This window comes from Falco naumanni, chromosome 9 (assembly GCF_017639655.2).
Source record: "Falco naumanni isolate bFalNau1 chromosome 9, bFalNau1.pat, whole genome shotgun sequence".
NCBI classification, from domain to species: domain Eukaryota; kingdom Metazoa; phylum Chordata; class Aves; order Falconiformes; family Falconidae; genus Falco; species Falco naumanni.
Window position 1 is genome coordinate 47,541,258 of NC_054062.1, and position 26,982 is coordinate 47,568,239.

The following is a 26,982-nucleotide window of genomic DNA, read 5'->3' on the forward strand; positions in this document are numbered from 1 at the left end:
GTAAGTTTTGTATCAAAAAAGTCTAGAAGTGAACTTTGAGGCATTTTAATTAATACATTAATACCAATATTAACCATCATGCTTCATACAGGGTAGTGAGTTACAGCCCTTCTGGTATTTTTTCTCTTATAAATTAAATTTAAATTTATGCTGTGCTTTCCCAAATTTGTTTTTGACTTCTCAGATATTTAGTACAAAGTAAGATATATTAATATCCTGCAAATCCTTTTATCACTAAATAATACCTCACTTATGGAAGTGGCTTATACAGTCACATATACAAGAATGTTTTAGATACAAGATGATTAGAGTTTTCTTTTTATCTTTCAGAAAAAACATATTTTTGAAGGAAACACAAGGTTTTGGATGTCATGGTCAATTGGAAGAATTGAGTTTAGAACTAAGACATGGGCTTAAAGATTAAAATTTAAATTATTAAACCTTTGTCTCTTTTATGTAATGTTACCAAGAATAGCCTTTTAAGTATAATGGAGGAGACTGGAAAAAAGAAGACAAAACATAGTTCTGTAAATGTAAAAAAGTCCTTCTTTTTGGTTAGAGTTTGGCTTTTTCGCTTTGGTTTTGACACTTCGGTAATTTCTAGTGAGCTAAATTACTTGTTTCCAGTGTTACCAATAAACCAAATGAGTTTTGGATTGTGGAGAGCAGATGCACTTTCTGCCCAGAGACGAAACAGTAATTTTGTACATTTTCCAAGATTGATGTGGAATAAGAGATTTTAAAGACTAAGTTACACTTTGGAGAACTTTTCAGAGCTGTGTTGCGTACAGCAAGATGAACAGCGTATAGTTTTTGATTGTTTTTCCTAATTGTTGCACAGGAAGCATGTGGATTTCAACCAAAGAATTCAGTCATGCTGCAAATTTACCTCTGTTGATTGATCACGTCACATGTTTTCCACTCTAATTGTTTGTCCCCTGTGGGACATTGATGTTACAGATCCAGACCCAGTTCAGGAGCTGATTTATGATTTAAGAAGTCAGTGTGATGCTATCAGAGTAACAAAAACTGTTCGGCCCTTCAGTATGGTGTGTTGCCCAGTGAATGAGAACTCTGCAGCTCTCATAGTCAGTGATGGCAGGGTAATGATCTGGGAGTTAAAATCCAGTATTTCTGGCAGAAATGTGCGTAACAGGTAATGGGATTTCTTTTTCTTACCAAAGTTTCCATCTGTTATATTAACAAGTGGTGTGTAATATTTAATTATATTCTAAAAGCAACAGTGATGTCCTTGTGTGTATGGTATTGTGACATGTGCTATACATTTGTGTGAATGAAAGGAATAGTAACAAAATACATCATAGGAATAGGTTAGTTCCCTTGGTTTGGGGAAGTTAAGGAACTTATTTACTCTTCTTTCTTTAAAAAATAATACCATACTAAGTGATCGGAATAAGGAAACAAAAGATAGAATGAACGTTCATATTATTTGGGGGAAACATTTTCTTCTCATTTGGCTTTCTTCAGACTGCATAATTTTCCTCAGGGATGGATCTTCCCTCTCATTTACACGAAAGGACTTCAAAATGAGAGTCTTGAAAGGACTAAATTTTTAGTAGGGCTTTCTGCTAGATAATGCATGAATTTGACACGGCACAATATGAGGCTGCACAGCAGGTGGCTGGAATACAGTGGTCTAAATATTGTATACAAAACCTTTAGAGTTTTATATTTTGAGCGGTCTCTAAAAATACTATACAAAGTAGCATTGTTCTTTGAACATTCGTTGTATTAAGGTTGTTCAGCTGCAATAAACTTTTAAAGTAGTATTGAATAAAATAAAGAACTTCCTGCCATAAAAGAAGTAAAGAATTCTTAGTACGCTTTTAAATGACAGTAGTACCATATTGTCAACGTAGATCCCTTTGTTGCTTATCAGTCATTTAATGTTTTTATTCTTGGTGTTCTACAAAAATACTGTTAGATGCATTCTTTGTGATGCATATCCAAGACAGTTCTTTAGGATCCATATGTTGCTGGGTTTTACTACTTGTATTCTTAGACCCATTTCTAAAAAATTGATCTTTGTCATGATTATATAGCCAGGGAAAATGTAATAATAATATAAGAACTACTGAGTCTAGAAGATTCTGGGTATGGTTGAATTGTACTGACAGGTAAAGCTTATTTCTAGTTGGCACAGGCTGTAATGGATTTGGAAGGAATCTTCTTCTGTTGGCTCTTGATCCTGCTGGATTTGATGGTCTTAATTAAAATTTGAACTCAAAGTCTGTTAAAGTGTGATTTTAAAGAAAAAAGGCTGTGTATATGCCTTAAAGTGCATTTTTGTGTACAGCTGGGTGCAGTCAGTGGTCTTTGGTCTTTGTTATGACCTAGACCTGCCCTCAGCCCAGCAAGATACGACTGCCAATGCTGCAAGGGCTGTTTGAGTCCCTTTTAGATGGAGATGTGCTGGAACCTGGTCACCCTCATTGGGGGAAAAATAACACAAACCCTTGATGCACAGATATCCCGCAAGACTCTAAACGTGGGTAATACCGTTAAGTTTCTGCTGTAGCTTTGTATATGCAGAGGCAGTCGTGTTTCGTATGTTTAGGTGAAAGGCACTGCTTCAGTTACGGGTGTCGTCATCTGGAACTTACATAAGAAGTTTACATAGGTTAACAAAAACTGTTCCATAAGTTTGGGAATCTGTTCTTAAATGTCAAAATATTTATGATTGGTGCTCAGCTGTATTGATTAACATAGCTCAGCATATTAATACACAATATATTTAAAAGCCTTCATTCAATGCTCGCTTCAGAGCAAGGGATGTATCTGTTTTTCTGTTACTTACAAATATCTCTAAGAAAGATTAAAGTTGTTTTGTAAATTGTTCCTTTTTGTGTGCATTATGCTCATGGAAGTTGATAGGGGGAATAATCTTCCTAAAATATTGTGCAAGTAATAAGTGGTAGGAATACTGAAAGAACAACCTGGGGGAAAAACAAAGTCAAGGACCTAAGTCACAGGCAATGCAGTTTGTATTAAGATCTTGTTTTCCTTTCTTTTACAGCAGTTCAAGTGCATCACCTTTGTATTCCCCAGTCTCATTCTGTGGAATTCCTGTAGGAGCATTCCAAAATAAACTTCCAGACCTCTCGTTAGACAATATGATTGGTAAGAATTTCTTTCGCTAATATTACTGCTGCCCATTTCTAGGATTTTTGAATAATTTTGTAGATCTTAGCTTACTTAAGAAGTATGTATGTTAGAATTATTTTATATGCAATTTAAATAGTAATTCTGAAAGAAAATAATTCCTGTTTGCTAAAGAAATTATCCAGTTAATCTTTTTGAGGATTTTGTGTTGAGGACTGATGTTCAAAGTTCATTTTCTCTGAGGAAAGAAAAAAGAAATTTCAAATGGAATTTGACTAAAGCTCCTTCATTTTTTGAAAGTAATCTTAAACGGATGAAGAGAATTTATGTGATGCATCCCATCTTTGTGAAATCTAGATAGTATCCGACACTTCAATATTGATAAATGTTCCATAAAGATAATGGTTACTGCTATGTTTTAAAACTAATTTTTGCTGGAAAAGCGAGTAGTGCTGCTCAAAGATACAAAGGTGCATATTTGGGATTGCTTTTATTAAAAATTATATTAGCCACTGCAGGCAGCTTACCACTGTGGCAGGTTCTTTTGCATTTTATCTTTTATGTTTAAAAATGACATTTAGGGCATGATTTTTCTCTTACCTGCATTTCCTGTAGTCATTGACATCATAGCTATTGTTATTTTGTACCTTGCTTACCTGTACTTCCTGACTGCAGGTGGTGTACAGCAGTGGAATTAAATCTTTTTTTTGTGCCCATCTATGTTCTTGTATCTGAGCAAATTCACTGTATTTCTAGTGGTACATTGCACTCAGTTTTTACTGTTTGGAGTTATATCTCCATAAGTTTTTGAATTGGTCTAATAATAAAAAAAATAAAGCTACCCTTGAATTCTGGAAGAAGACTGAAATTATTGCACTTACTCCGTCGTCGTCATCGTCCCCCTCCATATTTTTTTTTTTTTTCTCCTTACTGTTAGGGAAGATGGTTAGTATTGGAGAAATTAGAAGTGCAGTCTTCCAAAAAGTTTCACCAAAAGTTCAACAGGAGGGAATGTGTCTTTAAATAAACATTGCTATTTTATATGTTAGGCTATTTGTAGTTTTTATTATTGTTTATTTTATTGTAGTATTTATTATATTGTGTCTGATAACTTTCCATAACACCTCTGATTAAAATTTAATACTAACAAGTATTAATTTTTAAGCAGGGCAAGGCACAATTGCTGGAGAAGAACAGTTAAAGAGCTCTTTTCTGCAAGAAGTGCACCTCAAATTTCTGCTGACAGGACTCCTTTCAGGACTTCCTTTGCCTCCATTTGCTATCCGTATGTGCCCACCTCTTACAACAAAAAATATTAAACAGTATGAACCAATCCTTGCTGTTGGTAAGTGCCTTGAATAGGTTATTCATGGCTTTCAAAATCATATATTCTATATTAAATACAAGTATAGTTACTGATACAGAAAAAAACCAAATCAATCTGTCTTTTGATCCTTTGTAACTAATCACAGGTAGCAACCATTGTATTAGTTTGCATCCGTGATAGCCTTTGGATATTTTTTTTTCTGTCTAGGGTTTAAGTAATGCTACTTGAAGAATTGCAATATATTAACAGGTTTGTATTTATCCTTTCATTTACTATGATATTGGTCTGTTGACACACTCTGGTTAAGTGCTGCTTTCACTGCATTCTAAACACCAATAAATGTGGACTTCTGCAGCACTGCGTTGCTAGAGTAAGTAAATGAGCTTCATAGAGACTGTATTTTTGTTCTGGTGTAAGTACATAAAATTACACTTAAAGCACGTAATTTTCCACGTATGAATCTATTCTGTCTTATTACAAATGTAGTTGAACTCCTCTAGATATCAGAATAGTTGCCAGTGAGCACCTGATTTTTAACTGTAAGTTCTCCCTATTTAAGTGTGATTCTTCTGGCATGCCTTTTCAGACCACGGATTTCACAGTGTATCGATACAGGTTGCTGTCTTTCTCTGCAGTCAGCAGACTGGAGCTGTAGACACAGAGATGCTGTAATTTAAAGATCGTAGTAATTTCTCAGATCAGACTTGCAGATTTAGGTTGTTGAAACGTGCTTCTGATATGTTTAAGATATCAGCTGATTCTGAGCTGCCCAGTCAAGACTCTGCCTGTTGCAAGTCAGACTTGGGAGATTCTTGTTATTCTTAAGGTTGCCTGTGGTACGGAGCCTTAGGGTTTTGGATGGAGCACAGGGGTATTGCAAAGATGAATGTTACACAGGGGCTTACAAAGAGGATGCCACTCCAGTAATGAAAACACCATAATAATGCATGTATGTATGTGTGCAGTTCTCGTAGTACTTCGGTTATTACTGAGCTAAAAGTACCATCGGTAGTTGTGTTCTAAAATGTAGGCAAGCTATCATTACATGATGTGATGCTACTGAAATATAACTTTTGATTTTATGTAAGCTGTGGCTGTTAAAACAGGTGAAATATAAAGATTAGGAAACTAATAGTAGGTATAAAGAACGTTTACAGCAAGGTATGCAGCATTCTACACTTAAGGTACCTGAATTGCTCTTTAAGTATCCATTGTTGTATTTAATAAAGTTGATACAGGTATAAAGAAAAAAGAGAAGAACAAGTAAGCGTTCCCAGTGTCTAATAGAAAATTGTAACTTTCGGTGTTTCAGGAGGGTCTTTATCTTATTAAAGGTCATAGCTACTAGTTATTGATTTGTAATTTGAAAGAGGTCGTTATTTCAGGGATGAGAAAGCAGAATTGCTTTAATGATTTGGTAAAACTTACCCAGTATTCACCCCAGGGATTATTGGTGGGTAGCAATTAATAATTTTCCTGATCTTGAGTAATCAAAACAAAAAGAAACATTACTTTTTCCTGCAGCTGGGTATGTTGTGAAAATGCAAGAATAAGCAGATTTTCTACAGGCTCTACAAATAGGTTCAGGAAAATGTCTTGATCCAAATGGATATCACTGGCTGTGGAGAACCTTGGGGAGTGTAATGTTCGGGATTTAAGCACTAGATATCAAAATACTTCTTTAATTGTAAAATATAATAGTTATAGATATTTAAAAATAAAACGAGAGAAACAACTGTAAATGCTGCATTTGCACTAAGTTACAGAAGAGAAGAATAAAATGGGTGTAAATATTCTTTTTCTAAAATCACTTTTTATAGGTACAAGTAATGGCTCTGTCCTGGTGTTTCATCTTACAAGTGGACTCTTACACAAAGAGTTAAGCATCCATTCCTGTGAAGTCAAGTAAGATTTTAACTCCTTCTATAATCCTTCTGGGAGACAAACACTAAAACATGTAACATTGTACCAGCAATGTGCAAGTCTTGCTTCATTGTCAATGATGCTCAAGAAAATTTCCTATTGAGTAACAAACCTTAAAAGTTTCTCTGCAATATATAAGCAGTAATACACTGTCAGAATTACAGTGAAACTTACAATCCTAATATTTAGTTCAATGTATCTGTGCCTGCTGATCTAGGATGCATATCAACTACTTTGTTTCTTGAGTCCATTGTAGTACAAAGAAGTCTTTTTAAGACAAGAAACGTTATTACAGTGTCTTATTTTTATAACTGTTGTGATTCATAGATTGCATTCTTTGAAATGATTCTGTTTTGTACGCCAGGGTTTATTTACTTTGCCCCCTGGGGCTGAAATTGCTATTGAGACAGTTGTAGTCCTAACCGAAGTAAAAATAATTTTATTGTTGAAACATTATAAAGATTGAATACAGGACTCAGTATTTATGCATCCTCAGAAGGCACAGGGTTAGTTTTAAAGCTGTTGTAGTGTGTGTTTGTGTGTACACAATGGCATGACTTTTTGGATAACTAATGGCAAAGATACTCAGTATGGTGCTTGCTGGATACATATTTCCAGACAGATTTAAGTGTGGAAATAAAACATATTTTGGTAGTAATATGAGTAAAAATTTGTATCAGACTTGTGGCATGAAGCCTTTCTCAGGTTAAGGTCTTCATTTTACTATTCATTCTACAAAATGTTAAGAAAAGTACAGGTGACAGAGAATAGATAGCTTTAGGATTTCATTATGGAAACCTGCTTTGAATCTACCACCAAATTATTCAGTATATTTGTTTGGTGTGATTAATCAACGTTGTCCCTTTCTGTTATAAACCATTTCAGTTTTATGGTTTCATGCCATTACCTACTTAGAAAATTATTTTCGTTTTATTTCTTGTCGTGCAGCACAAGAGGATATTACTTTTTTCTTATTAAGGTCATTATAGAATTCAAAGTGAAAACCACTAATAACATTTCAGAGATTAAAAAAAAATATTTAAAATGGGGAGACAGAAGAAATACTGCTTTTTAAAAAATACTTCTTTATCTATTATTTAGGCTTCATGATTATTTGAAGTATTGTTAGTTTGGGCTTTTCAATTTCTAAAGGTTTTCCAAAGTTTTTTGAGAAACTTAAAGAATACATTTGTCTTTTTAGCAACTGTCCTCATAAAAGTGGTAGTTCTAGAACAAAATTTAAATGATTGTGAATTTTATTTAGCTGTGAGCTGTTATCTGGGTAAGTCTTAAATACTTGTTTTAATTTCCTCAATTCTGTACTTAATGATCTGAGTGACTTTCTACATAATTTTTACAGGCTCACGGGAATGCTTTAAGCAATGTAGAATAAGGCATGGGGATTTTTTTTTTTTTTTGTAATTAATATTCATGGAGTGCGACAGTTTTTCTTTCAGTGGGAATTGTTATTTTACCTCTAAAATGCAGATAGATTGGGTAATGCCTCTATTTAATTTTTCCCTGAAAATACACCTTCAGCAAACATCATTATTTTAGTATGTAATTTAGAATACCCTGAAATCATGACTCAAGGCCAGCAGAGTTTTCAGCACTCTGTAGTTTGAGAAGAGAATGTAATAAAAATAAGGTCTTTGGAATGGCAACTGTCCTGTACATAACAAGTGTGCTAAAACCACGGCCACTGAATTGTTTAGGTACTAGCAATTCTGACATATTTTTTTTTTTGGCTATTGAAGTGTTCTTTTGTAGAAGCTACATAATGTAGTCACATGCTACATGATGTTTTTTGGGTTTTTTTTAAACTTTGCAATTCTGTATTGTGCTTAGGAGGAGGGAGAATTGTCTTTCTGTTCTCCGTTTAAGATAGTTCATACTCGTGAGTAACGCTGAAATACTCATTTTATTTATGATTATTAGTTGGCTATTTCACTGTTTGTTTAGATCTGTGAGAGTAAATCGTTCTCCTTTGAGTTTAATTTGGTTTTTATAAGGAGACTGAGGTGAGAAGCAGCAGAAACGCTTCAGAGCACACAAAAGGAAAAGTCAGTCGGGCTACTGCTAGGAGCAAGTGAGGGAAAAATCCAGAAGGAGACTAGAGCATGTATGCTCGGTGAAAGAAGCTGTGAGCAGGAGGTCAGTCTTTCTTCTTTCAGGATAGAGAAAAGCAAGTAATTGCTATTATTAAGAGGAATAAGAAGATCCATGAAATAACTAAGTCTGATACCTGTTCTGTCTTCAAAGTGGAGCAATCTGAGCTATTGTGGTAAGATAGGAGATGCTAATACATCTTCAATGCAGAGAAGACTATATTTGAGACATGTAAGTAAAATGCCTGTGATGCAACTTCTAGTTCAGTGAAACTGATGCGTTTGCAATGCCTCTCACTGCTACTTTTGCTTATTCTGGTAGATAGGTAATTGACTAGAGCAGGGCTTCTCATTCTTTTTCACTGAAGCTCAGCAAGTTCAAGATTGCAACGGCTTTAATTTTTAAAATTAAAATCTCCCTGACTGTAACAAGAATTTGCATGGCCTGCAGGCAAAACTTGAAAATTACTGCATTGCAACTAAATGTTGGTGGTTGAATTTAAGCTGTTTTAGCAGGTGAATTTAAGCTGACTCCGCTTTGGGAAACTGCTTTGCAAACATTCATCACCTCCTTAAAAACAACTTGCTTGACGTAGAGAAAGATGAATGAAAAATATCTACCACTTCTGTCACACACGTGCTGGTGTGCTGGTTTTATTTCTGTGCATAACCTGTTGCCTGAGAAGCGTAAGCAGTGCTGCAGTGAAATCCTCATGTTTGGAATTGAATTTTGAAGTCACCATTACAGGATATACAATTACCTCCACTTTCAGCGTTTAACTGTAATTTCTTTTTCTTAACCTTCCCCTTATTAAAAAGGAAAACCTTGATTCGTTGCTGATGTTCACTTTTGGACATGGAGACCATACAAATACTTTTGAAGTACTAGGAAAATTATTCTTAAATAACAAAATTGGAGACTGAGGGTATTTTCTGATAATATGATTCAGATTTTAACGTAGTATTCTTTAAAGTATGGTTTTATTTCCAGTTTTACCTCTTTTTCTTATAATTAATTTGAGTGGCAGCTGCCTTGTCATAAAGCCACAACAATCCATTCCCAGCTAGAAAAGTCATTTGTGTTTTTATCTGCTTCAGTACACTCTGTAATTTGTTTGCATTGGAAACATTAATCAAAACAACTGAATCTTACCCCTGAAGTAACTGAGATGAAAGTACAGAATAGCTGAAATTCATATCCAGTCTGAGAAATAGTTTACAGCTGAGTGTAGCCCTTCATTCTAGTAGACAGAGATGTCTTTTATGAGGAAATTTTGCAAATGACGCTATTTCAATAGGGAAGGCATTACTTGTTTCCTTCATTAAAACTTGAACCACTGTCTGCAGATTCCCAGTTTACATGTGTGACGATAACAAATATTATATTGTTTCAGGGTAGCTTAGCAGTTAGCTAAGGGTTCCTTTTGGTTATGAGTGTCTTGGGTTTCTGAAGGTTTCCATCGGTATTGACAGATGGCCAGCCAGCAGCAAAGTAAAAGGGCCTGTCCTGTTAAATCTGAGCTGATGAAAGAAGTATGGAAAATGCCTCAGGTCTGTGAACGAGAATGGTGAATAGCTCCTGGCAGTAACCATGCATGATGGGTATCCTCTGCTATTTCCAAAAAACATAGGCGAATAATAGATAAACATTAGAAAGGTGTCAGGATTCGTATTTCTTCATTTCAGAAAGCTCCTTGTATTTACGACCCTTCGGAGACTTGCAATGTCACACGTTATTGCAATTTTAGATTTCTATTCAATCATTCCTGTAACGTTTAAATTAATAATTGAATACTTTTCATTTTGATTGAAATTATTGGTTAGACTTTCATAGGACCTGGTGGGAAAAGGACTGGGTCCTAAATTTTTAATTTTACTTGATGATTTAGGAATAAAGCTTCCCTTTTTTTAAAGCTTGAACTAAAAAAATAAAGATAAATATGGCTGTAACTTATATGTGCGCAGTATTATGGGAGTGCTTTTGCTTTCACCCATCTACATTGCATTTAGGAAACTTCTAGTTAATACAATGTGAGTTGGATTTACTGACAGTAAATAATACATACAGTCATTTATCTCTCTCGTATTTCACATATGTTCTTGCAAAACAGACCATGATTTTACAATTGATGTAACAGAAGACTTAGTTGTCCTGAAAATAGTTCCTAAGTAATCTGTTTCAAGGATTTGAGGAGAACCTGAATCCTTTTATTTGTGTTAAAATAAACTTGGGCATATGTATGTATTAGAACAGTCTCCATTTTCTTGTAGATTATGTTCCTTGATTTATTTCACAGATAAAGCACTTAGCAGTTTTTGCTGGCACAAAGTGTGTGTGTGAAATGGGCAAAGAGGACGCTCTCATTTTGGAACAGGACCACCTAGTGCTGCTTTCTATCATGTTGTGGTCTGTGGTATATTTCAAGAATTTGCTTAGAATACGTGTGTGCTGACAGTATGTTGTACACAGTGTAACTTTACCTACTTGCAACACTTCAAGGTAATTTGGTTCAGGGCTGCCTTGGCATGGTCTAAGAGAAACAACGAACAGGTTTTCAGCTCTTTTGTAATAGCCTTTGAAATTTGTTCAGCGCCTCTTTTTTTTTTTTTTTTTTTTTTTTTTTATCATCTTTGTTTCTCCTCTCTGGACTGATAGAATCAAGTCTACCTACCCTGCTCTCCATATTAATATTTTTTTTTTCTTTCTGTATGCCAGCAAAATTGTGTTACTTGATAGTGCTTCCCATCTAGTAAACCACTGATTTAATCAGAGCAGTGCTTATAGTCCACTCTAGCGCTGAGTATCTGTGAGGGATATTTTCAAAATCTACCAGTGTTTCGAACTGAAATTTGTGTTCTAACCAGAGAAGAACTAGTGTAGTCTGAAAAGAAAGCTGCTCTTTAATTTAAATTTGGTAAATTTTTATCATAGTTGTGAATGTATAGCTGCTTCTTAGGCTTTTCTAGCCATTTGATTATTTTGGCTAATATGCTTCATATACTCTCTTCTGATGACAGGGGAATCGAGTGGATAAGTTTGACTGGATTTATTTCCTTTGCCACATCAACACCTAACAATCTGGGGCTAGTAAGGAATGAGCTGCAGCTGGTGGACCTACCAACAGGTTAGTATTTCCTAAGACATTTGTACAAGAGGCTGACAGATCTGCTGGGGAGTGACAAACATAAGTTCTTAGACCTTTTTTTTTTTTTTTTTTTTTTTCCCTTCTGTTGTCACGACAAAATAAAGTAATGAGGAGTTTTAACTGGTTCTGCTCTTCTGTCCTTGTGAAGCCACATAATGTGTTCCATCTGGTGCTCTGCAGACAGACTTGAAAACACCACCTTTGCAAAGATGTTTTTGGCTTGGACTTACTAAAAGAATGACTATGTGTCAGCAGGAGGTTTAGGAGCATTCCCGCAGCATGGGTATTAGCGGTGTATTTTGTTCACAAAATGCATGTAGTTCAAAATGTGTTTTGTCACAGTTACACCCATTGTTTTCTGTGTGCCTGAAATAGCGTTGAACCGTTTATTGTGATGTGTCAGCAACAGATAATTTTTCAAGTTAGGGCAGGCATGTGGCCAGAATTTGAGTGGGTGTATAAATATAAAATGGGTATTATAATAATAAAACCTGATACTTTTGTAAATATTTGAAAATGTTTAAAAATAAATAACATTTTAGAAGATACTGTTGATAGCAAAATTAACATGCTATGTGTGTTTTTAAAACATTCTGGCTTTCTAACGGATGACAAATATATTTGTGACTAAACTCAATATATGTACAATACTAGGACGAATAACTTGGGAGATCAGACAATCAAAAATAGGAAGCACTTCAATAATATTAAATTATATTTGAATGTGAAAACCTGAAGCCATTTAATTTCTAATTGAAGAGCCTAAATCTTGTAACACATGGCTAATTATGAATTGCTTTATCTAGCATAAAGGGTTTTTTTAATTGTTTTTTTTAAGCTTATGGAAAAGACCAGGTTTTTTTATTTCCAGGGTGCTGCACAAAGAGGCTATTCTTTTAACATGACAGTATTGTATTTTTTTCCATATGTCTTTTGTTGATTTGTTTAATTTTTCAAAGTATGTATCTTTTTTTGTTTTGATTTTAATCTCATCTAAAATGGCATTTTGATTTTTCACTCACTTTTTAAATCAGTATTGAAACAATTATAAGTGATAAAAGGTTCAGTATTTCCACAGGCAACCAAGTTTAAAGTAAATGTGAATACCTGAGACCTTAGCATATGGTTTGCTTCAAAATAGGTACATTTCCTCTTTTAAAACTTACAAGAAAGGCATAACTACTTAACTGTTTGATTGCTGGTTCTTCTGTCACTAATTAGCTCAACTTTCTGTTTTGGTGCTAGGAAAACTCTGCTGATATGTATTTACTTCATGAATACTGTGACAAAATTCTCATTTACATCTCTGAACAAACAAATAGGACAAAAATTCCAAAGGTGTTTCATCACTAACGAAGAAAATAGAGCTGGAAGGTTTCCTTAGCCTGGCCTCTGACATGAGAGCACTAACTAGCATTGTTGATAACTAGATTTATTCACATAACTGGCATAAGTAACTTAGGTATGAGTAGCCACAAGAACAGCTGGAGTTCGAAAACTTGAAATTTTCTTGAAAGCTAAGGAGAATGAAACTTGCATAGGAGTTGCTGTGATACCCTGGTGTTTGTACGTTGTTATTTATTTTAGTGATATGTATAACACTTTTAATTCTCCAACACGTTGTACATATGGGTGAAAATTTTGTTGGGGATAAGATTATAAGTTCTTAAGGTTTATTGGTTTAGCTGGAAAGAGAGAATGGTTCTGTTAATTTGACCATGGAAATACTTGCAGAGTTAATTTCTCTTACAAAACTTGAAAACTGGTGAACTTCCTCCTTGGGGAAATAAGTGCTCATTGGCTTTAAGTGCAAAATAAGTCTTTATTTATGTAATGCTGATGATGCATCAGTTTCAGTAGTGCTCTGGATGCAAGTCAACTCTTACATTAGTAGAGTTTACATTATGTTTAGTCCTTCGAAATGCAGTAAAACTTCAACAATGACAAGACTAATATAAAAAATGGCAGGTTACTTAGAGATGTTCTGGTTTAGTTTGTAAGCTGTTTCTGTTTACACACAGAACAATTTATAAACTATTTCTGTATTTATATTTAGTTTAGTAAATGTTTTTCTTTTCCCTGATGTTTTTGTATTCCAGGCAGGAGCATTTCATTTCGTGGGGAGCGAGGCAATGACGAGCCAGCTATTGAAATGATAAAGGTGTCTCATTTGAAGTAAGTAATTAGCCTTGTGACATTTGTAAATTTTACTGTACTGCATGAAGATCCTCATGACTTAATAGAAATTCCAGGAAAAAACAGTCCAGAGAGTATAGAAAAATGTGCAACAGCATCAAGAGAAAACTATTCAGAGTATTAGTTCAAAGTGCAAAAACTGTGAGTGTTCCCATCGTTGACTTTGTCACTTCAGGACCCGGTCACATTGCAGGGTCAGTCATTAATGTTTTGGTTCTTTTCAGAGTTGTGTGCACTGAACAGATGTTTTGATTATATTAGGGAGAGTAAAAGTGCTGAACAATTTTTGTCAGCTTTGATTATGTTAGGAGTTCATTCCCTTTTCTATAACTTAAGCCTTACTTAAAACCAGAAGATTGGTATTAAAGGTGGGATGATTTTTCACGTGTTTATTAATTTTTTCTGACTATATATTACATACCTTTTATGATAATTTTCTGCTGGAAAACCACGTGTGAGGTTTAGTTGTTTGGGAAGTCAGCTGATAAATAACCAAATTGTTTACCATCAAATCCTGCTTATTTTGAGGTTAGGCCTGTGACAGGAGGCCCTGGTCTTCATAGTATCAAAAATAACATCAGCAGTACTCTGTGAGATTACTTTACTTTCCTGTGTAAATGAAATTAGTGTTGCATTGAATAAGGCATTGTCTAAATTTTAAGTGTCGTGTCTTTACAGTGGAGGAAAAAGATTAGTGTTCTCTAGCTTGCATAGGAATATTTTCAGAAGTATTTATGTGTTCCAGAGAATTTGGAAGAATTCAACTATATAATGGTCTTATTAATACATTAAGAATTAAGAACAGCCGTGGGTTTAGGTGAAGAGACTGGAAGGTTAAGTGAGAACAAGAAAGGATAGTTCGTTTGAATAGAGATTAATGCAGTAGAAAAGAGTGTGTATAGCTGCAGAGCCTCTGTATTTTGAAGTTAAATGTGAAAAGTGGTAGATGGAAGGTGTTTTACTCGGCAGGCTCCACAGGCGAAAGGTCTGAAGACATGAGTGACAAATGGTTTAGTGTAAGAGGATTTTGTGTTCATTTATCACTGGATTAGGGAAGTGGCATGTGTCTGGAGTAGCGAGAAAAAAAAAATATCTGTCCAGCCTGCAGTCTTGATATGCCTTTCTGATATCTCGTGCAGTCATCGGCTCAGGCTGAATATGGCTAAGTGAGAGGTGCTGCTGCCTTCTGTGAATTACTTCCCTTGTCTCCTTTACAGTAATTGAGCAGTACCACCTGACAGAAATTTCTAATTCTTTTAGCTTTGAAGGAGGTCTCTTTTGTACCTTAGTAACTCAAGGAAATCGCAAGCTTCAGTGTGGGATTTGAGCCAAGTTAATTTACTCTGCTTCCTCTTAGTTTATGAGGGTTTCCAGAGCTGATATGAACAATGTGTGTGAAGTAAAATGCTCAAATTAAAATGGAATGATTACTTTTGACGTAGTAAGTTCTTATTTGTTTTAGGCAGTATCTAGCTGTCGTGTTTAAAGACAAACCACTGGAGATCTGGGATGTCAGAACATGCACTCTACTCAGAGAAATGTCTAAAAACTTCCCTACAGTGACTGCTTTGGTAAGGAATAATATCTGTTACTTATTGTTTAGTAAATGTAATATGTTGAGATAGTACAAAAATATATGAACAATTTTGCAGCAAAATGTTGCTTTACTGGTAGCATACAGATAAGTGCTTTCACCCGTCCCTTTTCATCTGTCATCAAATAGAAAAAGAAGAAAAAAGGAGGTACTGGTGGAAAGATACGGTCTGCAACTTGGGTGACAGAGGGAGATGTCATAGAAAGCAGTTTTCATTGAAATCACAATTAACAGGAAAACACCCAGTAAACTCAAGGAATAAACATTTGTCTTTTCCATTTTTCCTGGACAAATTTTCACAGGAATGGTCACCTTCTCATAACTTGAAAAGCCTGAGGAAGAAGCAGTTAGCAGCCCGTGAGGCCATGGCGCGGCAGACGGTTGCATCAGATACCGAAGTTAGCAGTGTTGAATCTTCTATGATTAGGTATTTCTCATTCTGATATAATTCTATACTGTATCAGTTGTTTTCCACCATGTGCCACTGTTCTGTCTATAGAGCAGAATATTTTGGAACTGATTCTTGAGTACACACCAGGCAAAGCAACTCTGCGGGTCTCCCTTTATCTTTTAGATGTGAAACTTTGATTTACTGCTGAATAAGAGAAAGAGTGTATTTGTTTCTCTCCATTGTGTCCATAGCAGTCCATTAGCTACCTGATTCTTGAAATAAAGCTCTTCTTTGCCCCGGAATGTTTACACATGTGGATAAATGGGTTAACTGTTGCTTCTGGATACATTGTTTTGGAGGATATATGCATTTTTGTGCTGCCTCTGTTCATTACTTAGTGAGAATTTCCCTTGCAGTTCAAATTTCAAGGAAGAAACTCTTGTGTCTCATTGCATTCTCTTTAAAGCTTGTTACAGGAAGCCGAAAGTAAATCGGAGCTGAGCCAGAACATTTCTGCCAGAGAGCACTTTGTATTTACAGGTGCTGATGGGCAGGTTTATCACCTCACAGTAGAAGGAAACTCTGTAAAAGACAGTGCAAGAATTCCTCCTGATGTGAGTTCCAGTTTTCCATATCATTGATGCTTTAATTTTTTCTTAGCTGTGATTGCTAGAAAAAGGATTGGTGATATGCATTGGGGTGACACATGGTCATTAATGTAGTAGTTTGAAATATGAAATAAAAAGCCCAGCTTCAAAAACAGTAGCAATTCTGTTTTCACAATCTTATACGTTTTCTATTGAAAAAGCTGTTGAAATTAATGACTTTTTTACAAGTTAGACTCTTCATAGGCCCTGACTTGCTTTCTGAATAAATAACATGGCATATTTTAAAGAATTTTAGTAAAACATATACAAGAAGGTTGAATAAAAAAGAGAATGTTACTGAAACATGGCTATGTTCTGTTAATGGATTTTATTATACATCATAAGGACAACTGAAGTGGGCCAGGGCACCCTTTTGTGAGTTTTAAGTTTGTTTTTTTCCCAGTTACTCTGAAGAATGGTCTTTCTTTTTTCAATTGTTCTTGAAGGCTTTGATAAATTGAACTCACAAATAGAAATTATTTTAATTTTTTTTCCTACCTTATTATATGCTACTATTTTGATTAATGAAGTCTGTCATGTTGATGTTTCCTTGCAACAAGAGACAGAGAAGTGATTTCCATTGCTTTAAACCCAAAATTTCTTGGAAGGAAACATATGTTGAAGCATATTGAAGCAAATATGACTGCCTAGATAAATACTTATATTCAACAGAATTGTTTCTGTTTTAACTGAGCAGAATGTGGTCTGTCATGTCATATAATATTTAAAAAGAAATTAAATACAAATGTTGAAATGTTTGTTCCTATGTTTGACTCTATTAATCATAAGATTTTGTTCTGCTTCTTAACTGTTCCCAGGGAAGTATGGGTAGCATTACATGTATTGCCTGGAAAGGGGATATCCTGGTTCTTGGGGATGTTGATGGAAACTTAAACTTCTGGGATTTGAAAGCTAGAGTATCCAGGTATGAATGCAATTTAATTGACAAATATGAGGTAATGAGTGTTAAAGAGTGTTCCCCCCCTCCTCATTTTTGTCCTTCACTGTAAGAGGTCATCTGTGGTGTTTGAGGGGGAAAAATGCAAGCATTTTGAAATAAAATTTCAGAAAATGCCCACTGTGTTACAATTTACTGTATTTCATCTTTTGTGTCTTCAAATGTGTTAACATTTTGTCAAGGTTTTTAAAACAGCTAGATATCTTTCTTACATTAAATCTGCAATTGCTTTTGGTAAAAAGTATTGTAGTTTCTTTTTCAAGCATTTAATCTTAGTTTTCATAATTTGGATAGCCATTTGTGCGTATATCGATAGATAGTTCTCCTTCTCGACCTGTACAATAATAGGATACGCAGGGTTCATTGAAAGGGTTTAACTACCCCTAATGTTAGGTGTAGAAGGATTTATATTAATTTGTACTTTTCTTAGGGGGATTCCTACACACCGAAGCTGGGTGAAAAAGATACGTTTTGCCCCAGGGAAGGGAAATCAAAAGCTTCTTGCAATGTACAATGATGGAGCAGAAATTTGGGATTCCAAAGAGGTAAGCATCTCTTGTTTGATACGTGCTACCTTGCAAAATACACCTACTACATCTGAAAATCAGGATGAGTCAAGGATTAAGTTTTACTTAGTCATGATTTCTTGCTGACAGTTGTATGGTAAAGTTGTATGGCTTTTCTTGGAAGACTTCTCGTTCCTATGAAGCATTTCTAAGCAGTCATCAATAAAAAGCATCTTTCACTCATAAAGCTGACAATGTGTCTGAGATACTCTGCCATTCCCTTATAATGTTTTTGAGGCAGACATTGAAAATTGAAGGGGGAGTCCTCGATCTTAGAATTTAATCTGTGGACAAGAGAGTATTTTTACTACAGGTTTCTTAACTTCTGTGCATAGTCAAGAGAATTTATTAGGATATACCGGAAAGCTAGACACTCGGTAATTAGCATTGTCTAGCTTCTCATCTTACTCAGAAATTCTGTAGTAACATTCACAAATCTTCTGGAGTTTTTCATAGGTCTTTCAGGGGATTATAGTACTATGGGGAAGGAAAGGGAATTAGACTCTTTTACATGTCCCGGAGTAAGTTCAGGGTATGAGGGTATGAAACAGGAATTTTAATTTTTTTTTGTTCACTTTGTAATGAGCATCAACTCTGAAATCAGACACGTAATTTGAGCAATACGAAACTCACCATTGATGATATGAGTTGGACAGCAGATGTGACCAACAACTGTGAATTACGTAGGCAGAGCAGAATATTGTCCTGCGTCTCTCCTTGAGGTTTGAATTGTTTTGATGCCATAGGATGGTCCTCCTGTAGCTGTTCCCTTTCTTTTTCTGGAACAAGGGAAGGAGTTTTCTACATGAAAACATTTAAGATTAATTCACATTTTCAGCCAAAAATCTTTCACAATATCTGTAGAAATATTTTGTAGTTTCAGTCCTGTTATCCATATAATCCTGTCCTTAGATCTTTACATTTGCCTACAATCAGTTATGCAGCATTTCCACGTTTTTCTCTAATTCTGTCACTGCTAAGAGTAAACATGCTCTAGACTGTTGTATCTTACATCTAACTCCGTGCTTTGCTCTAAGACAAGTGAAAGGAAACAGGAGTGTTGACTGCGGCAGAGACTTTGTTAATATTTCCTTGTGTTAACAACTGTAATGGTCTGTTATGCTACAGAAGAGCTACAAGATGTCTAACTACTGACCTGTGGTTAAAAGTGTGGTTTGGAATATTTTGTTTATGGACAACTTATCATCCTGTTCCCGTAATCTTATGTGAATAGTATGTTTAAATGTATTTTTAGACAAGTTCAGTATTTATCAAGGAAAAACATGTTTGTGAAGAGCATGAGTTAATTAATGAGAACCTCACTTCTGCCTTGGTGCATGTATGCTAGATCACAGACTGGAATTAAAGAGGGATTGTAAATTTCCACCAGTTTACTGTGAAAATTCTACGTCAGAATAAGATCACAAAAAAGGCAACTGTACAGCTGTCCTCAAAAGGATCTTTTCCCAGCTCTCAGTTGGGGAAAATACTGTCTCTGGGCAACCACGTGCCTTGCGCCAAGGTTTTTAAATTCCCTTCTCTCCAGAAAAGACCATCATTAAAATGATTTATGACTAACTTCACCTTTTATTGCAAATTTTGTGGTCTGCCTCATGGGCGTGTGACAGAGTCTTACACCATGTGATGGAGAGCCTACTAAAAATGAAAAATAACTCAACTTTTCAAGGTACAAATGGTGAGCAGTATAAGAAGTGGAAGAAATGTCAATTTCCGAATCCTGGATGTGGACTGGTGCACTTCAGACAAAGTGGTCTTGGCGTCAGATGATGGATGCATTCGAGTTCTAGACTTGTCCATGAAAGCATCGTGTTTTAGAATGGATGAACAGGACTTAATAGGTATGTTGATTTCCTTTTTGCTGTTTACTGCTAGATACTTCATTTTGTAAGTAGACCATAAAAATGTTCAGCACTTGTATTAGAACAGGGAATTGTCACATGTAGAGGATTTGGAGTTCCTATAGTGTTCTCATAGATGCAGATAAATGTTTTTAGGCTTAGGTAATAGGGGTGTTTTTTCGTAGAGGTTTAATTAATAAACTATACTTTTTGATGTCTTAATTGGAATATAAAGTAACAAAATAAGAGCTTTTTGTACAGATGTCTAGCAAGTTGACCTAAAAAGCATCGGTAAATCAGTTAGTATCAGTACCTACATTACTGATATTAGTTACATGATTTTGAAACATTGGTTAATGTATGAAAATGTCTTTTCTGATATTTCCAGATATAAAAGGTGGTTTGTCGACTGGTAGACTGGTTCATTACTTTCCAAAGTAGATTTTCCCACTGCACTCTGAAATAGCAGTATTAAGGCCGTTTGACTTTTTTTGCCATATGTTTAAGAAGGGAATTTAAATATTTAAATAAGATACATTTTTCTACTTTTATTACTATTGTTCCAAATAACTGCTTTTGGTTTGGTCTTTCTGGTTGATCCTGCCTTTAGTCATACAATTTCATTAAAACATGTAGATTCTGATTAGGACATATGTAATAAACAAAGTCATGATGTGGGGAGCTGTGGTGTGGGCTGTTTGAGGAAATACGTAGTTTATCACAGCTTTGGTTTTTTAGTATCAAGTGAATATTCTTTAATAGTAAGCTACAAAAATTAATAAAACCAAGCACGCTGAAGTTAGGATATGCCAGTGGTAAGGTTGAGTGTGGTTTAGCTTCCTTCTGCCTCTACACTGTGATAATCTTTTAGTTACAAAATGACATTTACAAGATTCCTAACAACATTCAGTGCATATGAAGTACAGGGGGTTGCTGTATATTTAATAATGTGGCTGGCTGGTACTTGTTTTGCTCCTAATTCACTGGGTACCATTTACAGCATATCATCCAAACCTTGTACTGAATACAGGCTTACAGACTTTTAAATTTGTGTTGCAACAGCTAATACTATAATTTTCATCTTATTTGCTAGTATAGACGTGTATTAAACTTCACAACATCCTTTTTGGATGATGGGTGTTAATCCTTGTCTTATACTGTACAAACTACAAATGCAAAGTAAAACTGAAACGTGCATTATGATACATTTTGGGATTGCTGTGCTTATTTTTTCAGCATGTCCTTGCAATAGTAATAATAATTATATACAGCTCTACCTACTGCTAGTAAAATGTATTCCAGGTGTCTGTGGCGAAATTCAATATGGAATATCCTGAAATTCTCATTTGAGCATGGCTGATAACCCTGTATCTTCTGTGAAATGTTTTTGCTTGAGTGTAAAGATAAGCTTTATATTTCTAGTAACCCATGCTGTGTATATGAAAAGACCGTGATTTATGGTTTTCTTCTGGTGCTTGCAAACAAGGTGGTACGCTTTATGGTTACTGAACACAGTGTTATTACACGTTAGCCACTCAACAATGAATCTTTTCCTTTTGTTTCAGAACCTGCATGGTGTCCCTATCTGCTTGTTCCAAGGGCTTCATTAGCTTTAAAAGCATTCTTGTTGCATCAGCCATGGAATGAGAAATATTCTCTAGAAATTACAAACATGTAAGAAGAAATATGTATCTCTATAAAATACCAGTATTTTTTTAAACCCTACATGTTTTATTAGTCTTTCTGTGCAAATAACTGTTGGAACTGTAAGTTTCCTCACTCTTTGGGACAGTCAAAAAGATAATAGCTTCATTATTTATTACTAAAAGTAATAAATGGAAAAAGCTTTAAAGTCAAGTATTTTATTTCTTTTGACTTTCAGTAGCACTTGGCTATTGAACACTGGTTTAAGGTATTGGCAGTATTTTTATTTCATTTAAAGGTTATATAATTTCAGAGAAAAACTGCGTTCTCTTTGTTCAAGAAGTTAGTGTAAGGACAGTCAGGAGTTGGTTCCTAAAATGTAATTGAAAGTGATGGTCTAACTGCCAGTCTGACAGGCCTGTCTTTACTTTTGAGAGCCATGCTTCTCATCGTAGTAGGGGCACCTTTCTGTATCCTTCATTGTGTTTCTGTGCTGTTGGTGGCCACGTAACAACGGGCTAGTAGGTATTGACCCTTTCATTAATCTCAAGTTAGTGAATTAAAGTGGGAAACGGAAAACCTCTGACTCTTGAGGTTGAGAGAAAGCAGGAACAATCTTTCATTACTATTTTGGAACTAGCAACTGGACAAGGAATCTTGCATGAATGGCTTACCATAAGATTACAAAAGATTGTTTCCATATATGTTCTTGCGTTTTTCTACTACCAGTAATACTCTTCCATTTCAGATAATTCTATCATTTTGGTGATACAGGAAACCTTTTTCTTTTCTTTTTTTTTTTTTTCCTTTAATCCAGTGATTATCCAGAGAATGAAAATATTAAAAACCTTCTTCAAGAGCAGTTGAATTCATTGTCCAAGTAAGAATTTTCCTATTAATATTTGAGTAAGTTAAGGAATTCAGAGAAGGCAAAAAATGTGAAATCTGTGGGAACTCACAATTTAATGAAAAAAACTATTTTTGCCTCTCTAAAAATAAGATTAACGACAGCTTTTATTTTAAACAGTTAATTTTTGTTTTTATGTAACTTACAGGTGGTGCTGTATTAATTTTATTGAAGATTTTAATATTTATATTTTTATTTTTCTAATATAAACCATAATACCATCTGAAACATATTTTTTTGAACAAGCAAACTATCTCAAAGTAGTTTGTTAAATATTGACTCAGCATTCAAAATGTACTGTTCTGAATATATGAAGTGTGATGGAAGTCAGTATTGAATTTTTAACAGTGCGTTATTGTAGTACTGGTTGACAACAAGAGTTTTCAAGATACTGATTAAGGTTAGTATATAATTTGTAACTGACCACTGAGCATTCATAATTTTTTAGGCAATACTTCTCAGTGATGTATGGTTCTTTGATGTTGGTCCAGGCTGTCTTGGACGCTGCTATTTAAATGATCCAAGGTTTGTTAAGACACTTAAGCTCCGAGGAAGAAAAGACAAACAATTCTAAAAATCTTTAGTTGAACATATACTGCTTATACAAAGAACAGATTTTGACATTCCATTTAAACTATGAAAATTACCTTTAAAGCTAGTAAACAGAAGTTTTTCCATTTTCCTTTTGTCCTTTCATTTAGTAGCATGGAAAAGATAACTTAGCATGTTTTTATCCGGTCTGACACCTAGGTAACCTAAATTCATGCATGTGGATCTCTTAAGCTATGGCACTACATAGTTGCAAAGTTATATGTAATTGAATTAATCTTATCATTTGTGGGATCACTGTGGGCTGATTTATAGCTTTGTATACACCCTTGTGGTTGTTCCTTTTATTACAAGAATAAGGGGTTCCTGATAGACTCACTATTTCTATTTAAACTGGTAGAGTGACTTGCTCTTTGAGATCAGTTATATTTCAGATTATGTATGCTTCCTGTTCTAATTGGTTTTATAGGTGCATTTTTTCTCTTCAGGAAAAAAATGTGTGTTTTTTGGTTTGACTTTTTTTTTTTCAATTTGTAGCTGATATATTCTATTTGTGTTCAAAACCAGCGAAACAGAAATAATTGCACAGCATTTAACAGATTATTTTATGGCTTTGTCTTCTTGCAGTGACATAAAAAAACTTCTGCTTGATCCGGATTTTACTCTCTTGCAAAGATGTCTCCTAGTTGCCAGGTAGTAGCGATTCAGATAACTATATCAAGTGTTTCCTAATAAAATCTTGATCCAGTTAATGCATATGAATGTGCTGAAGTTTAAGTACTCAATTAGTTCTCCTTTCTGTCAGTGCAATTCCTAAACTACTTTGTTATGCCCGTATTAGAGTGTTTCAGGACTGAGAATGGAAATGTTACCTTGCTGAAATGATTAGTTTTATTAACTTCCTGGATGCAGAAAACTTCCTTCAGTCTTAGAGATACATTCATAAATGTCCTTCTGCTAACTACTCAACATTTAGTTGGACAATGCCCAAAAATGTCACTCAGAACTTCAGAACACCCAATAGATTATATGCAAACAGAGGAAGGCCTGGTTTTTATTTCAAATGTTTTGTTCTGTGTTATTCTGCCTAAACTATAGTTAACTTTAATCCGTCTGTATTCAGAGATGTTTTTCAAACTTGATAACTGTCGTGTGCTTGAAAGAGGATATTGGCGATGAAGTGTAAAATAGTAATAAAATATAAATTTCCACATTGCTGAACATTCACAGAGATTAATTGCTATTGTAACAGTCTTTTGTCCAACCTCTTACTTACCTAGCTTGCTCGATCTCATTCCTTAATCTTTTTCATGTAGTTTGTCCCACTGATCATACAAAGTACTTGTGGTGCCCTCAAGAACGCGTGGTCTCTGTAAAAAGATTTTAAATGTGTATTTTTGTGTGGCATATGAAAAAAATACGTATTTCTTGTCCCAATTTGTTTCTTCTCAGACTGTATGGGGATGAGTCTGAACTGCATTTCTGGACTATTGCTGCCCACTATTTGCACAGCTTATCCCAGGAAAAGCCTGCAAAACCAACGGACACAGCTATCCTTCAAGAACAATTGGTTAATCCCTTGGATATATGCTATGACACACTGTGTGAAAATCATTACTTCCAGGTATTTCAAAAGGAGTTAAAAATAGTTCTAATAAGAATGTCATCAGCGGAATAAATGCTCAGCATTGTAACATTATCTTACAGCTTTTCACTATACATATTTCACTTCTGTTAGTATCATACCACTCTGGATTAAATCACTCCCTATTATTTAAAAATAGGAGATGTTCCAAAACCTCTCAAAATACTTCCATATCTTTTAAATGCTTATTTTTATTTCTTATGGTAGTCTTAATATTTAAAACATTTTTTGTTCTTTGTACAGAAATTCCAACTTGAAAGGGTAAATCTCCAGGAAGTGAAGAGATCAACATATGATCATACCAGGAAATGTGCTGATCAGCTTCTTCTCTTGGGCCAGGTTTGTGGGTAATATTTGAATTTTTTATTCTTCTTCCCTGTACATTTTATGTACTTACCCTATTCAAGTGAAGTTTAGTCTAAATCATACCTGTTGTTTCATACTTCAATTCAGCCAGTGCATGGTTTTTGCTGTACTAATATGTTATTATTACACTGCAGACTTTGTGTAATGACATGTTGTATGGTAATGTTTGTTGTTACCCGCTTCAGACTTACATGGGAACCCTATAAAAATCTTTCTTTCCATCTTGCGGCTGGAAAAAACTTACCTTTCCCAGAAAAAACTAAAATTTAACATCTCTGGGATAACTCAGTCTGCACTTCACATTCTCATTTTAGGTAACAAAGGATGTAGCTAAGCTTTTGGGAGTTGTGTACTGAGCAGAGATGCTGTACAGAGCTGCTCACTGAGACTCTGATAATATATTTTGTTGCATTTGTACAGTATATATCATCAGCTATTCCCTACTAATGCAGTTGTGCTGAATCCATTTCCAAAAATAGCTGTGGTAATGCTAGGTTGAACTTAGAAGATTTTTGCCACTTCGCAAAAACGTCAACAAATGTTACCAGTAAAAGATGCCAGAAATATTTAGTCTGTAGATAGTCTGTTTAAAATGCCAGTTTCTTAAAATATTAAAATGCCGGTTTCTTGAATCACTGTACTGGATTTTAATATGTATTTAATGTGACTTTTCATTATTTCTGTAATTATCTGAGCCATCAGCTTGACTGACCTTACCAAATTGACCTCTCAAAGTTAGGCACCTCATTTCAGGAACAGGCAGAGATGACATACCTGCAGTGATTCATTCCAGCTGGAGACAGGTGCCTGCAGGCAGTGTAATGAGCCCAGCTGATTAGGTGCTCAGCTGTAGCGAACATTGTAAATGGCCAAATTCTACCTTTTATTTTAAATATCAGGTACTGAGTCAGTCCTTGAGATCTGGCCAGTTTCTGCATCTTTACAATTTTATTTCTTCTCTGCCTACCTTAAATGCTTTTCTTCCTTTTATAACACAGCAAAAGTTTAAGTAAACAAGGAAATAAATATACTGAACAAAATTTTTCTTTGGCCTGTTCTAAAAGCATTAGTCTGTGATTAAACATTATATTCATGGTGGGGTTTTAAATGCTATACTTCCTACAGATGATTTCTTTAAATAGAATTTTAATTAATACTATGCTGGTATATATTGTTGTAGTCTGTTTTAGAATAACTTTGCTTGTTCCATGTCTTAAAAAGGGTAAAACCAGAAAGGCTTTTAAACAAAAGTGAATACTTTGTGGTCAAAGTTGTGGTGTTTTTTTCTCTTGCCAGACTGACAGAGCAGTGCAACTACTGTTAGAGACAAGTTCCGAGAATGCCCATTATTACTGCGATTCACTCAAAGCTTGCTTGGTCACAACTGTCACCTCATCAGGTCCATCTCAAAGTACTATTAAACTGGTAGCAACCAACATGATAGCCAATGGAAAGCTCGCAGGTAAGAATATGATTTGAATTTTTCTTTTGCTCATTACCTAGTAATTCTGAACATGATTAAGGCTGCTAATGGAGATGGGAGAGGAGGAAGTCCTGATGTAATAGATCTTATATGTTGCATATGTTATAGTGTGCATTACCTAGAGTAGTTAATGCAGAAATGATCAGTAACTCAAATATGAAGTTCAACTTTTGATTTTCATTGGAAACCATTTTTTGGAGTGATTCTTTTAGTAATTCTTTGCACAAAAAGAGGCCGAGCACATAAAGCTACATATTTTCCACATCCCAATCTAAAGAATTAATTAACTATTGATATCTTATTACTGAAATAGAAATATGGACTTAGTTTCCTTTCCAGTTCAGAACTTGTTTCAACAAGTGTGTGTTCTTATAATACAGGTTAATTTTGCTTAATGCAAGATATGTTCACCATACGGTGATTGACTGAAATATTCAAAGATACCCAGAGAAAGTACAAATGCCTGTACTTGTCTGGAAAAAATCCTTTCCACTTTGTGGACAATTAAGACTTCACTGTTAATAATTACGCTACAGACAGCGTTAAAATT

General features: G+C 34.8%; 1 protein-coding gene across 3 annotated transcripts in view; it reads left to right on the forward strand.

Annotated features, from left to right (window-relative positions):
- Positions 1–26,982, forward strand: part of WDR11 (WD repeat domain 11) — a 46,052-nt gene that overhangs the window by 13,394 nt on the left and 5,676 nt on the right. Inside the window, exons 8-25 of one of the 3 annotated variants that reach the window (XM_040606564.1) lie at positions 961–1,156; positions 3,038–3,141; positions 4,289–4,468; positions 6,271–6,355; positions 11,500–11,606; positions 13,727–13,802; positions 15,286–15,394; positions 15,720–15,844; positions 16,275–16,422; positions 17,274–17,380; positions 17,844–17,958; positions 19,667–19,838; positions 21,404–21,512; positions 22,300–22,362; positions 23,566–23,631; positions 24,391–24,562; positions 24,827–24,930; positions 26,246–26,399. In XM_040606564.1, coding sequence (XP_040462498.1) covers positions 961–1,156; positions 3,038–3,141; positions 4,289–4,468; positions 6,271–6,355; positions 11,500–11,606; positions 13,727–13,802; positions 15,286–15,394; positions 15,720–15,844; positions 16,275–16,422; positions 17,274–17,380; positions 17,844–17,958; positions 19,667–19,838; positions 21,404–21,512; positions 22,300–22,362; positions 23,566–23,631; positions 24,391–24,562; positions 24,827–24,930; positions 26,246–26,273 — 2,066 coding nt within the window. In that variant the 3' untranslated portion in view covers positions 26,274–26,399. Of the gene's footprint in view, positions 1–960; positions 1,157–3,037; positions 3,142–4,288; positions 4,469–6,270; positions 6,356–11,499; positions 11,607–13,726; positions 13,803–15,285; positions 15,395–15,719; positions 15,845–16,274; positions 16,423–17,273; positions 17,381–17,843; positions 17,959–19,666; positions 19,839–21,403; positions 21,513–22,299; positions 22,363–23,565; positions 23,632–24,390; positions 24,563–24,826; positions 24,931–26,245; positions 26,412–26,982 lie in introns of those variants that run through there. The other 2 variants (XM_040606562.1, XM_040606563.1) reach the window with 2 other exon arrangements.